The 15178-nt window shown below is 43.8% G+C and overlaps 1 protein-coding gene across 1 annotated transcript; it reads left to right on the forward strand.

Moving 5' to 3' along the window:
* The first annotated feature begins 2941 nt into the window (after positions 1 to 2941).
* Positions 2942 to 6419, forward strand: LOC127695109 (trafficking protein particle complex subunit 2). Its single transcript, XM_052197010.1, has 2 exons — positions 2942 to 3080; positions 5714 to 6419. Exon 2 carries the CDS (start codon positions 5737 to 5739, stop codon positions 6157 to 6159), a length of 423 nt encoding a protein of 140 aa, XP_052052970.1. The 5' UTR covers positions 2942 to 3080; positions 5714 to 5736; the 3' UTR covers positions 6160 to 6419.
* Positions 6420 to 15178: the final 8759 nt, after the last annotated feature.

The raw sequence follows: 15178 nt of genomic DNA on the forward strand, positions 1-15178 counted from the left end.
GTTTCAGGAGCATGTGCAATAAGGTTAACTCCTTAGGTAAACTTTCACGGATTATCCCTAGTGACCATATGAGGCCTACCCATAATTGAGTATGAATATGATAAAGTCAGATGCATTTTGGAGAGGGATATGATTATATGACCAAGTCAGTCAAAACAGAGCCACCCAAACTGTGCCAGTTGGTAACTCCTCTTCTTGAACTCCGTTAAAGGAAGTCCCAAACAGTAATCTGGCCCTTAAGTACCTCACCCTGGCCCATCATCTATCTTGACAGCATATTCTTTTCTAAACAACACTACTGCTTTGCTCTGAATGAAGCTATCTTACTACTTTTGAAAATTGTGTGAACTCTTATTTTTCAATTATTTGGACAAGATGCCAAGAACCTGGAAGTATCCAATCCCAACCATTAGTAACAAGGTCTATGTAACAATGACTGGTTTACAATTCACCTATGTAGTCCAGGCAGACCTCAAACTCATTGGCCATCCAGCCCCTACCACCTGAGTGCAGGATTCCAAGCCTCTGCCACAAATCCCAACATGTATTTGCCTCTCTATCCAACCCTCTTCTTTTACCCTCAGAATTTCTATTACAACCCTATTTTTTTATTTTGTTTTTGTTTTAAGACAAGGTCTTGGGTTAGAGAGATGGCTCAGCAGTTAAGAGTACCGACTGCTCTTCCAGAGGTCCTGAGTTCAATTCCCAGCATCCATGTAATGGCTCAGAACTATCTGGAATGGGATCCAATGCCCCCTTCTGATGTATCTGAGGACAACAAAGGTGTACTCATGTACTCAAATACATAAAATAAAAAAAAAATAAATAAAAATAAAAAAAGAGGGTCTTACTAAGTAGCCCTGGCTAGCCTGGGACTCACTTTGTAGACCAGGCAGGCTTTGAACTCACAGAGATTCACCTGTCTCTCCCTTCTGAGTGCTGAGATTTAAGGTATAAGCCACCATACTTAGTTAGCACTGTTTTCTTTAATTCTTGTCTTTATTCTTGATTTTATACTTATATGGCCATATATTTTTTTATTTCCAAGACTGACTTTAATACCCTTGTATTTCTAATTCACTTTTTATTTTGCTAAATATTTGTGTTGATGTTGTTTTGCTTTTTCAAGACAGGATTTCTCTGTGTAGCCCTGGGTATTCTGGAACTCACTCTGTAGGCCAGGTGACCTTGAACTCAAAATCCAACTGCCTCTGCCTCTCAAGTGCTGGGATTAAAGGTGTGCGCCACCACCGCCCGGCTCTATGTGTCTTTAGTGCATACAATTGCTTATTTCTGAGCTTCTCAAACACACTTACTTTTAGAACTTTCTGTAAGATTCTCAAGCTAGGCATATGTTTAAATCCAGTCAGAACTATACAGGGAGACTGTCTCAAAAAGCAAAGGAGAAGAGTGACAGAGGATGGCACATGACTTCAATCAGGGCCTCCACACATGCACACAAACCGAGAAGTGTTCTAACACATAAACAGGACACACACAGACATACAGTTTTCTGAACTGGAGGTCAGGAAAGTAGTCAGGCTCAGCAATGAAAATTTGTGAGCTGCTACACAAAACAATCACGTTTTATTTCTATGGCTCAAATGATAACTGGAGATTTCTTGTAGCAGACACTTCGATTCCCTTTCTCCCTAACTACCGTCCTTACCTGTCAAGGTGACCACAGCTTTAGGACAATGACTTTTTTGTGCCTTCTACTTTGAAGGGAGATGAAATGGATAGATAAACATGCTGCTTATGTAGAAGTGGGCAGGTATCTGACCAAAACAAAGGAGATGTGAGAAATTAGTTTTATTGTTTTTCTATCAAAAGTAGGTAGGTGGGTAGTCTGCCACAAGCCAACCGTGCATAAATTTCTCTACCACCCCCAATAAAAGAAAGCTGTTTCACAAAACAATGACAACAAAAAATCTTCTCCGCCTAGTAAAGCCTTGTTTTGTTTATAAACTGCACACAGCCTTTCTCCCTCCTGAATTTCCTGATGACTTTGAGCTTATTCTTTCAGAACTCGCCAATCATGAAGGTCGGACCCCAGCCACTAGGGAAAAGACACCATGATTTGGATCCTGAAAAGCCCTTTTTTACAAATAGAATGTGCCTTGTAGAGCTACTTCGCTTTGTTTGTGTTTCTAGCAAACACAAAATGAAAAGCAGAAATGCCAAATTTCGTCTTTAGTCACTCTGTGGCCCCTGAGAGAAGTCAATGATTTTTAGCCAAAACAGCTTCTAAATGTCTGTTTAGGGGAAGAAGGAATACAGAACGCCATCGCTAGGTAAGTCTCACTGTAATAAACACACAAGGAAAACCTGTGAAGAAACCAGACATACACTTGCAAAAACAGACATATCACTTGATAATAGAACCAAACACCCCAGGGATTTGCTCCCTAAACCACCCTTCTATTACGTATTTCCGCCCACGAATAAGACCAGCACACTGTCTGGATACAAGCGCTCGGTTCTTCAACCTCCATTTTGCTTTCTGGCATTAAAAGCTCCGCCTCACTTGGCAGTCTCGTCCATATCCCACGCCAGGCTCCGGTTCTCTACACCTCCAGACTAACATCAGTGACAACATAAGCAAGTATGCATGCGGTGAAGGCAAGGAATGCTCTAAGAGCCAGACGAGGCCCGCGGGAACCCGACGTCGCCCCCGAACCCCCCCCCCCCCCCCATGCCTTGACCCAAGATGGCGGACAAAGCCCTTCGTGCAGCCTTGACCGGAGATGCATGTGCGCATGCCCGGTCTCCCGAGCTGCCCTGATCCAAGATGGCGGCCAGAGCCGGGCCGGAGGCGGTCTTAGCGCGTTACTGAGCACGCTCAGTCTTCCATCACTGTGAGTCAACTCGGCAGCCCGGGGGTGGGGGGCGGGGCGGGGCGGGGGCCATTCACTGAAAGGCGGGAACACATACGCATGGTACGCATGCTCACGGAGCACTAGCTCGTCGTTGGGCGGAGCTACGCGAGGTGGACGTTGAGTTTGTGTGATGTTGGGTTGACCGGTTCTCCTCCTTGACCACGTCTCCTCCTGAACTAGAAGGAAGTCGACCTATGTGAGGTATTTATAGTTGTCAGAATCCCGCACTGGGCAAGTGGCTCGTCTGTGATCCCAGCGCTCTGGAGCCCGGAGGATCACCTCTAGTTCTGTGCGACAGCAAGACCCTGTCTCAAAACAAAGTCCCGAGCTAGAGACCGGAAGGGTGGGGCCGTCCATGGGGAGGCTGGGAACATAGAGCTTCATCACTTTAGTGGGTGTTTACTTTCAGTTTTACTTAAGATTTGTGGCTCAGTGGTAGAGCCCTTGCCTAACACCCGGAGGTTTTGAATTTGGTCCCCAGTACCAGAAATAAACAGTTAAAGAGGGGCAGAGTAGATAATCCCAGCACTGGAAAGGGGGAGATAGGGTAAGGCATTCAAGCCATTTTCTGATGATGGCAGGCCAATCTGGGCTTCATGAGACCTTATTTTTTAAAAAAAAAAAAAAGAGAAAAAGGTAAATAACAAAATCAAATAGCAAAATGTACGGGTTTATTTAATGGATGCTGTCATAGTGTAGTAAATGAATCTGTGGATCAGTAGAAATATTGCCATCTTTAATAGTCCCGAAGCACGATGACATTCCATCCTAGTTGCTTTAGTTATTAGCCTTTGGCAGTTTCATCCATGTGTTCCGATGTGCTTCTCAGCCCTCATTACTCTCTCGACCCACACCCACTGAACCCCCTTTCCCTTCTATTTTCATATCTGTTCACTTTTTAAATTATTACTGTGGATGTATATGATACATCAGTGGGAGTGCCTGCTATATGTTGCATGTAAGAGTAGAGGACCACTTTGTGAAGTTGATTCCCTCCCTCCTCCTCCTCCTCCCCCTCCTCCCCCTCTTCCCCCTCTTCCCCCTCCTCCCATCTTCCTTCTTCTCGTGGCTGAGACAAAGTCTCTTTCTGTAGCCCTGACTGTCCTGGAACTTGCTTTGTAGACCAAGCTAGCTTTGAACTCAAGATCCTCTTGCCTCTGCCCACTGAGTTCTGGGATGAGCATGGAATGAACCCATTGAGTTTAACTAGGGTATTTATGGGTAGGGGTTTATTTTTGGAAGCATACGCAATTTAATGGTTATACCATTGAGGAAAACCGAGTCCCCCGAACCAGCTACCATTATTTATTTGCCTATATGTTTTTCAAGAACAGGTGAGAATCTTTAATTCTAAAGTGATTTTCAGTGGGAACCTAGGGCCCTCTACAAGAGCAACCAGTGCTCTTAACCACCGAGTGCTCCACTGAAAGCCTTGATTAAATGCCTAAGACTATAGTTTTTATTTTATGGCAAGTGTCTCTTAAGTGATAGTCCTTTATCCTGTTTTTTTTTTTTTTTAAACCACTCTGGGACTAGTTGCTGGTCCATAGAAACCCATCTGTTTCTAGATTGATCTTGCTTCCTATTGCCTTGCCGAGTCTGCCCTTAAGTGGTTCCATGGGACATTTATGTACAAGATTATGTCATCTTCAGGTAGCTTGGACTTTATAATCTGGATACTTTTTATTTCTTTTTTTGTTTTGTTTTGGTTTCTGAGGTGGTGTTTTTCTGTGTAACCTTGACTGTCCTGGAACTAGCTCTGTAGATAAGATTGACCTTGAACTCACAGAAATTTGCCTGCCTCCCAGGTCCTTGGGGCTAAAGGTGTGCTCCCCCACCTCCACCATCTAATGATTTTGGATTAATGGATTTTTTTTCTTTCCATTAACTTTATTTCCCTGCCTGGCATCTCTTGTACAGTACTGAATAGAAGTGACAGAGGAGAGGTAATCTCTCTGCATTCCTAAACTTTATTTTATCCAAAAGAGGAAGACATGATCTTGCCTTGTTTTCTGATTTTAAGAACAAAAGCTTTTAGCTTGTAGGATGTTGTTATTTAACTTTTTGGAGGGTTTATTTTTAGAGACAGCATCTCCAGACTATATCCCAGGCTGGCTGTAACTCACTTTTTAGTGATACCTGCCCAGTGCTGGTATCAGGTACCACTGCCCTGGTAGTCTTTGACATTGTAAAAGTATTTTGGATTTTTTGATGGTGATGTACTTTTTCAGATTAAGGAAATTCCCTCTCTTTGTGTTTTTGTTTTTGTTTTGTTTTGTTTTGTTTTGTTTTTGTTTTGCGAGACTGGGTTTCTCTGTATAGCCCTGTCTGTCCTGGAACTCACTCTGTAGACCAGGCTTTCCTCAAACTTAGAAATCCTCCTGCCTCTGCCTCCCAAGCGCTGGGATTAAAAGCATGTGCCACCACTTCCTGGCTATATTTTTATCTTTTATCAATGGAAAATGGTAGTTTTTTTTTTTTTTTTTTTTTGTCAAATCCATTTTCTGAACCTATTGAGATTATGCAAGTGATAAGCAGCTTTCCCTTTGTTTCATAAATAGGACAAAAAACCCCAAAGATATGGGAAATATGTATGCAAATTTAGTGTATGATAGATATATCAATTTAAATCAGTGGGGGAGGGGGTAAATTTTTAATAAATATAGCTAGATGTGGTGGCTAATACCTGTAATACCAGCAGTTATGAGGCTAAGGTTAAGGTACAAAGGGTTGGGATTTCAAGACTAACCTGGGCTACAGAGTAAGACCCTGTCTCAAAAATAAACATTTCGTGAACCGATTTGGTGTTTCATTTGCTGGTGTCTTGACTCCAGGATCCATACATAGACAGAAGACAATGTCTGGAAGCTTCTACTTCGTAATTGTTGGCCACCATGACAATCCAGTTTTTGAAATGGAATTTTTGCCAGCTGGGAAAACAGAATCCAAAGATGAACACCGTCATCTGAACCAGTTCATAGCCCACGCCGCTCTGGACCTCGTTGACGAGAACATGTGGCTCTCCAACAACATGTACTTAAAAACTGTGGACAAATTCAATGAGTGGTTTGTCTCGGCGTTCGTCACTGCCGGGCACATGAGGTTCCTCATGCTTCACGACGTGAGGCAAGAAGATGGAATTAAGAACTTCTTCACTGACGTTTATGACTTATATATCAAGTTTGCCATGAATCCCTTTTATGAACCCAATTCTCCTATTCGATCAAGTGCATTCGAAAGAAAAGTTCAGTTTCTTGGGAAGAAACATCTTTTAAGCTAAATGGGGAAAACTTCAGAATCTCAGTGGGGTATGCTCAGGAGTGTATGTATTGTAAGTTACTTGATAAAATAGCCTGGCAAACTCTGTGTCAGCTTACCTGTATATCATGAAATTTCTCTTATATTTAAAAATCTCATCTTTTTGTGTTATCACTATTAGTAGTTACCTGTGAACAGTTATCACTAATTTAATATTTTATTTCAAAAATCAATAAGCCTGTAACTTTTTGATTGAGATAATTAAAAAAATCTTAGATTCCTTTTATGTGTATGAATGCATTTCCTGAAAAAAATATATATACCATGTTCATGACTGGTGCTCGAAGAGATCAGAAGTGAGCATGGGCCCCCCCAGGAATCAGGCCTACTGATGGTTATGAACCACCCATGTGGGTGTTGCCAATCAAACCTGCAAGAACAACTGTCAAACCACTAAGGCATCTCTTTAGCCCCTTACTGACATAACATTATCTTATAATGTAAAGGTTCAAAAACTAATGCTGGGAGTGGCTCTGTGGTTAAGGAGTTCTGTTCTTGCAGAGAACCTGAGGTCTGTTTTCTGCACCCACATCAGGCAGATTACAACCATCTGTAACTCCAGTGCGCTCTCTGCCTCCACAGCCATGCACTATGATGCACATACCCACATGCAGACACACACCAATATACTTAGTTAAAAGTAACCCCAGTGCTCAGGCACAAAACTTTGATTCCAGCGCTCAGGAGACAGACACAGGTGGATCTCTGACTTGGTTGGTATATATAATGAGTTCCAGGACATTCAGAGACTCTGTCCTGAATATAGAAAGACCCTGCCCTCCCCATCCCCCAAGCTTGGCTTGGTAATACACAACTTTAATTACAACACTTCAGATGCAGAGGTAGGTGGATTTCTTTTAATTCAAGACCAGCATGGTTATATAGTTCCAGACCAGTCAGGGCTATATAATGAGATCCTGTTTCAAAGGACAAACTCACAAGGGCTGGAGAGATTGCTCAGGGGTTAAGAACATGCACTGTTCTTCCAGAGGTCTTAAGTTCAATTCCCAGCAACCACATGGTGGTTCACAACCATCCATAAAAAAATCTGACGCCGGGCAGTGGTGGCACATGACTCCAACCCCAGCATTTGAGAGGCAGAGACAGACGGATTTCTGAGTTCAAGGACAGCCAGGGCTACACAGAGAAACCCTGTCTTAAGAAAAGAAAAGAAAAAAGAAATCTGTCGCCCTCTTCTAGTGTGTCTGAAGACAGCTACAGTGTTCTTAGATATAATAATAATAAATAAATCTTTAAATAAAAAAGAAAAACCTACCAAAATGAAGATAGATAAATAGATGGCTGGAGAGATGGCTCAGTAGTTAAGAGCACTGGTTGCTTTATAAGAGGACCTGGTTTTGAGTCCCAGCACCTGCAACCTGCATGATGGTTTATAATCATCTATAACTTCAGTTCCAGACCTGAGATCCTCTCTGGACTCCTGGGCCACCAGACACATGCATACATGCCAACAGATGCTCACACATATAAACATTTAGCAGAATTTATTGGGCTTTGTCACACACCTTTAATCCCAGCACTTGGGAGGCAGAGGCAGGTGGATTTCTTTTTTTTGTTTTTTGGATTTGAGTTTTTCGAGACAGGGTTTCTCTGTATAGCCCTGGCTGTCCTGGAACTCACTCTGTAGACCAGGCTGGCCTCGAACTCAGAAATCTGCCTTTCTCTGCCTCCCAGAGTGCTGGGATTACAGGAGTGCGCCACCACTGCCTGGTGGCAGGTAGATTTCTGAGTTTGAGGCCAGCCTGGTCTACTGAGTTCTGGGACAGCCAGGGCTATACAGAGAAACCCTGTCTCAAAAAGCCAAAAAAAAGAAAAAAGAAAGAAAAAAGAACCCCTGTCTAAAAAAAACCAAGGGAAATAATAAATAATAGGGGCTGGAGAGATGGCTCAGTAGTTAAGAGCACTGACTGCTCTTCCAGAGGTCCTGAGTTCAAGTCCTAGCAACCACATGGTGGCTCACAACCATTTGTAATGAGATCTGGCGCCCTCTTCTGGAGTGTCTGAAGACAGCTACAGTGTATTTACATATAATAAATAAATCTTTAAAAGATAATAAATAATTTTTAAAGGAAAAGAGAAATTTTTAAAAAAGACTGGAACAGTTGGGCGGTGGTGGCGCATGCCTCTAATCCCAGCACTCTGGGAGACAGAGGCAGGCGGATTTCTGAGTTTGAGGCAAGCCTGGTCTACAGAGTGAGTTCCAGGACAGCCAGGGCTACACAGAAAAACCCTGTCTAAAAAAAAAAAAAAAAAAAAAAAAAATCCAAAAAAAGAACTGGAGCGAGCATATTGGCACATACCTTTAATCCCAGCACTCCGGAGGCAGAGGCAGGCAGATCTGTGAGTTCAAAGCCAGCCTGATCTACAAAATGAGTTCTACAACAGCCAGGGTATACAGAGAAACTCTGTCTGCAAAAAAACAAAGTACAAGCCTCAGCTCTGTGGTTGAATACTTGCCTACTATTCATGCATGAGACCCTGGCTTCTGTCCCCTAATACTTTAAAAAACATTTTTTTTCTAACAAAAAGCATTTTTTGGGCTGGAGAGATGGCTCCAACGGTTAAGAGCACTGACTGCTCTTCCAGAGGTCCTGAGTTCATTTCCCAGCAACCACATGGTGGTTCACAACCATCTGTAATGGGATCTGATGCCCTCTTCTGATGTGTCTGAAGACAGCTACTGTATATTCATATACATAAAATAAATAAATCTTTAAAACAACAACAAAAAAGAAGGTTAAAAAAAGCATTTTTTACAGTATATACTATTTTGGTGGTGTAGTGTCACTTTCTTATAACAAGTAGAAACTATTGGGCATTTTAAAGTGGAAATCAGAGCCTGGCATGGTGGTGCACACCTGTAATCCCAGCATTTGGGAGGCAGAGGCAGGCAGATTTCTGAGTTCAAGGCCAGCCTGGTCTACAAAGTGAGTTCCAGGACAGGCAGGGGCTACACAGAGAAACCCTGTCTCAAAAAACAAAACAAAACAGTATCATCATCTGGCTAGTGGTAATCCCAGCACTCAGGAGGCAGAGACAAGTAGATCTCTGAGTTGGAAGTCAGCCTCATCTACAGAGTTCCAGGACAGCCAGGGCTACACAGAGAAACAGTAAGAGCTATGACAATCAAATGTAAATAATACATGTATACCCCCTACCCAGAAACAAAGCTAAGATTTGGTGATGGACAGCCTCCAAGCAAGAAACAGGCAGTAGATTCCATATCCGCTTTGCCTCCCTAGGCAAAAGGCCTGGACAGCTTGGCCTGTACAAGTAAACTACAAAAATCCATCAGGAAACAAATCACGAAAACCAGGTGGACCTGAGCACCCTCTGTGGCCCTTCCTGACCCACTAAGTCACCTGACCAGTCACTGAACTGGTCTCTGCTCTTCAGGCACAGTATGGGGATCATACCTGCCTTGCTAGATGACCACAGCAGTTATGTGAGGCATCCAGTTAACCTAACAGGATGCCAGGTCCCCACACAGCCATGCCTGGTCAGGTTGAGGCAGCTTCTTCCCATCTCTAACTGCAGGGTCATCACACTCAAGACCTATCCTGTTGTTACGTGCAGGCAATGCAATGAGAACTCTCACTGGCTGAGACTCCTGTGGGACATGAAAGGGCAGGGTCCTGGTGCTAACCATGTCTGCCCAGCTAAGGAAGACACAACACTGGCCTAGGGAGTCATGGGCTCTGTGAACACAGATAGTGCCTTCTAGAGAACAGTGGGGGGGGGGGGGGCAGAGGGGCTGGAGAGATGGCTCAGTGGTTAAAAGAATGCTTGTCTAAAGACAGCTACGGTGTACTTACATATAATAAATAAATAAATCTTTGGGCCTGAGGGAGCAGGGCCAGAGGGAGCAGAGGTCCTGATTTCAATTCCCAGCAACCAAATGATGGCTCACAACCATCTGTACAGCTACTGTGTACTCATATACATAAAATAAATAAATCTTAAAAAAGAGAGAACGAGAACAGTGCGTCATGGGACTCAAAGATAGAGCACAAAACACAGTCAGAAGCAAAACCTAAGAGGCAGAGGATGTGGACATTCAATGTTTGCTGCTACAGAAATAGTATTTTGCAATAAACTTGCTGCTACATGTTTTCCTGCAGGGGGCGCTGTCCACTCAGTGACCCACAACTGACTTGCTGGGAGCTGGAAAGTCTTCCCAGCCAAATGCTGACATGTTCTTTGCTGTATGTCTACTTATTAAATTGTTGGGTTGGCCATAAGCAGTCCCAGACGGATTAAGCAAGCTGCACTGTTCTTTAAAATTATGAAAATGCATGTCTACTGCTGCACACCTATAATCACTCGAGAAATTTACCACCCTAGCATGTCTACCACAAGGCTGCGAACCACAGCTGCTCAGGCTGTCCGGGTTGTTCCCTCCTGCTTCACAAAAGGTCCTGCTGGGACCTGGCCCTTTCATCTGTGGGAGAGAGCTTGCCTCAAAGGCATAAGATTTCCCAGCATCATAATAAAAGCAAAAGAAGTAATGGATTCAAACTTCTATTAACTACCTCCCCACTGGGAACTGTGTTCTAACTTCTGCCCAGCCCCTAGGAGGTTCCTTATTGTTTCTCACTGATTGTGTGTATGTGTGTGTGTGCGCACGCGCATGCACATGTTCATGTATGTGTGGAAGCCAGTGTTCCTCGGGCACCACCCACCTTTTTAAAAAATTTACATTTATTTATGTTGTGTATACTGCCTATGAGTAAGCACTTGGAGGGGTTGGCTCTTTTTCCACTGTGTGAGCTCCTGGGATTAAGCTCAGGTAGTCAGATTAGCAGTAGCCACTTTTACTCAACAAACCATCATGCTTTTGTCTCGTAAAGGGTTTTTGTTTTATAACCCCGTTTCAACCTCTCAGATTTGGGAGTTCAGTCATGAATGTATTTGGCTTCCCGGGCAGGTTCCTAAAACCACAGATAGTACTTAATAGTGCTAAGTGCCACATAGACTTGTTTTTCTCTTGTCCATATATAGCTAGGATACTTGTAAGTTATAAGTTAGACATACTAAGAGGTTAGCAACAGGGCTTGAGAATGCAGTTCAGTTGGTAGAGAGCTTGCCTGGCATCCGTCCAGGTCGATCCAATAGACTAGGTGGGACCAGCCAACGTGGGAAATGAAGAATGGTGGGTAAAAAAGGGTCATGCCCAGTGACAAGAGAATATTGGGACAGCCTGTATACGTGTGACCCTATCTCAATGTGAGGAGTATAAAGAGGAGAACGGGAGTGGTGTGTGGGGTGTCGGTGGTAACTGATAAAAGAACAGGCAGAGATAACAACTTGGTCTCTGTGCTGCTTTGAAGAAGACTGACTCTCCAGAGCAGGGTTGTTCTGAGTTCTATGGAAAGGTCTCTGGTTCCTGGCTGGAGTGGAGCCTCAAGGCCTGGGCACTACCCTGGCCCTGGGGCCAGAAGTGTAAGAGCCCTTTCCCACTAGAGGAGGAAGAACTGGATCAAATGATCTCTAGGAGCCCCTGCTGCTGTGATTTTTGGAGCTAAGCCTTCTGTGCAAAGGAGAGAGGTGCAGGCACAGGGCCTGGAGCCAGCCGGCCCCTGGAGGCCTCTGCTGTGAAAGAACCTTCCGGATGAGAAAGGAAGGCAGAGGCCTGGGTCTCACCTGGGGTGGGGGGAAAGGCTTCACATTTTTCAGTAGTTCTGCGTTGATTTCTCTATTGAATTGGGTCTCTTCCATGTTAAGCAAGCACTTAGCCTCCCAGCAATTTTGATTTGTTTTCTGGGTGATCTTGAAACTCACCATCCTCCTACCTCCTCCTGTCCTGGGATGACAGATGTGTGCCCCACACCTGCCCAGTGTGGTGTTGACCTTCTTTCTTTCCTTGTTTGCTTTCTTCCCTTTGATTTCCTTCACTATGATTATTTGCAGTAGTAGTTTAAAAGAATTTTTTGGAGGTTGTGGTTTATTTGTATGAGGGCTTTGCCTGAATGTATGTTTGTGGCCCACCCGAGTGCAGTGCCCTTAGAGAAACTGAGGATTCCAGGAAACTGGAGATACAAATGGATGTGAGCAGCCATGAAGATGCTTCAGAATCTAAGCTTGTCCCCCAACTGCCTCCAACAGGGCCCCATCTCCCAATCATTCCCAAACATTTCCACCAACTGAGGAAAGAGTAGTTGGCGGGGGTGAGAGGGGAAGAGGGAGGAATTCTTGTTCAAATTGCCACACCCTGCAAAATGTAGAACTTCCATATATATATTTGTGGTTTGCATAGGAAATTTTCCCCCACAGACTGATGTTTGAACACTCAATCCCCAGCCTCAGGCACTGTTTTGAGTGCTCAGTTTTGGGAGCCTTTTGGAAACAGGGCCAGGCGGGAAGAAGTGCAAGAAAAAAACCTTTAAGGCTTTATGATCCAACTCTACCTAATCCGTAATCTCACTACTTCCCAGCCCAGCTGCCTGCTGTGTAAGGAGTCCCAGCCGCGTGCTTCACCGTCCCAAACGCCGGGCTGTCCCTGCAATGGATCGTACTCTCTCAAACCATGAGCCCTAATACGTTCTTTCTCTGGCCTGTTTCTTATTAGATATCTCGTCACAGCAATAAGAAAAGTAACACAAAACAAAACAAAACCAAAATACCAAAAAAAAAAAAAAAAAGCTGGGCAGCGGTGGTGCATGCCTGTAATCCCAGAATTCTAGGAGGCAGAGGCAGGCAGATTTCTGAGTTCGAGGCAAGCTTGTTCTACAGAATGAGTTCCAGGACAGCCAGGGCTATATAGAGAAACCCTGCCTCGAAAAAACCAAATCCAAAAAACAAACAAACAAAAAAAAGTAACAATAGTGGGTGGTGAAGGTGTACACCTTCAATCACAGCAGAAGATTAGCTAATCACAGAAGAGGGAGGCAGAGGCAGGCAGATGTCCAGCCTCGTCTACTGAGCAAGGTCTAGGACAGCCAGCCAGGGCTATACAGAGAAACCCTGTCTCAAAAACAAACAAAAGAGGAGGAGGAGAAAAGAAGGGAGAGGGAGGGGGGAGGGGAGGGAGGAAGGGAAGAGAGATTAAGGAAGGAAGGAAAGAGAAAGGAAGAAAGAAAGATAAAGGAAAAGTAACCAATAATTTTGAATTGGTACATAATCAAGAGGTTTCAGAGAACCAGAACAAGAAAGCGGGAAGAAGTAGATGGAGGAACAGGGGGAGGGAAGAGGGCTTATGGGACTTGCAGTGAGTGGGGACCCAGAAAAGGGGAAATCATTTGAAATGTAAATAAAGAATACATCGAATAAAAAAAAAAAAAGATTTCAGAGAGTAACAAGGATTCTACCCAGAACAAGTCTAGAGGCCATTTATGTTACATTCTGGCAAAGACTCTGGTTGTGTTCTGTCTGTCTTCTAAAAATTTCAACCAGGCTGATTTCAAAAGTAATGAACTACTGGGCAGTGGTGGTGCATGCCTTTAATCCCAGCATTTGGAAGAGAGAGGCAGACAGATCTCTGGGAGTCTGAGGCCAACCTGGTCTACGGAGTGAGTTCCAGGACAGTCAGCTCTCTCTCTCTTTTTATTTTTTGGGGGGCGTTTTTCGAGACAGGGTTTCTCTGTGTAGCCCTGGCTGTCCTGGAACTCACTCCATAGACCAGGCTGACCTCGAACTCAGAAATTCACCTGCCTCTGCTTCCCAAGTGCTGGGATTAAAGCCATGTACTACCACTGCCCAGTAGGACAGCCAGCTCTATACAGAGAAGCCATGTCTATAAATAAATAAATAAATAAATACATAAATAAATAAATAAATAAATAAATAAATAAGAAAAATGTAACAGAGTAAGGAAAGATTGTTCAGCGGTTCTAAGAGTGCCTGCTGCTCATGTGTGAGACCTGGGGCTCAGATTCCAGTACTTAAGATATCAAGCTAGGGCCCATAATCCCAGCACTCTGGGAGGCAGAGGCAGGCAGATTTCTGAGTTCGAGGCCAGCCTGGTCTACAAAGTGAGTTCCAGGACAGCCAGGGTTACACAGAGAAACCTTGTCTTGAAAAAAACCAAAATCAAAAAAACCAAAATCAAAAAAACCAAAAAAAAAAAAAAAAAAAAAAAAAAGATATCCCATATCTGCCTAAAACCCCAGCACTTAGCAGGGACAGAGGAGGATCCTTGGGCCTCACTGGCTCTCAGCCTAGCTAAAAAAACGATGAGACCCCCATTGCTGGAAAGACCCTACCTCAAAAGAATAAGGCTGAAAGAGGTAGAGAAGGATACCTGACACTCTTCTCCGGCCTTCACACATGCGCAGGAAGGCATCTACATACAGAGCATACACAGCATTCACAGCATACATATACAGCATGCACACATGCATGTGAGTGCGCACACACAGGAAATTTCAAGATGACATAACATTCAGGCTGTAGTATGGTTATTACTCCCTGTGTTTAGTGAAGTTTATAGTGAGGAATCTGAGCAGAGCAGAAAGATGTGAAAATGTAATTTGATGAAGAAAGGCACATATTAAAGCTGTAACAGGGTAGACAAGACTGGTGCTGTAGTTATTAAAGAAATTAGCACAATTAAGGAGAAGCCTCCAATTTGCATTGGGCCAATAGTTGAGAAAGGTACCTTGAGGGCAGGACCCCACCCACAGACAGCTCTGGAACATAACAGTGAGGAGTTATTTGAAAAGAGAGCTTTAGGGCTGGAGAGATGGCTCAGCAGTTAAGAGCACTGACTGCTCTTCCAAGGGGTACCGAGTTCGGGTCCCTGAGGCCACACGGTGGCTCACAACCATCCATAATGAACTCTGACACCCTCTTCTGGTGCATCTGAGGACAGCTACAGTGTACTTACATATAACAACAAATATATCTTGAAAGAAAGAAAGAAAGAAAGAAAGAAAGAAAGAAAGAAAGAAAGAAAGAAAGAAAGAAAGAAGGAAAGGAAAATGGAAAGGAAAGGAAAGAAAGGAAAGGAAAAGAAAAGAAAA

Source organism: Apodemus sylvaticus, chromosome 10, assembly GCF_947179515.1.
Source record: "Apodemus sylvaticus chromosome 10, mApoSyl1.1, whole genome shotgun sequence".
Taxonomy (NCBI): Eukaryota; Metazoa; Chordata; class Mammalia; order Rodentia; family Muridae; genus Apodemus; species Apodemus sylvaticus.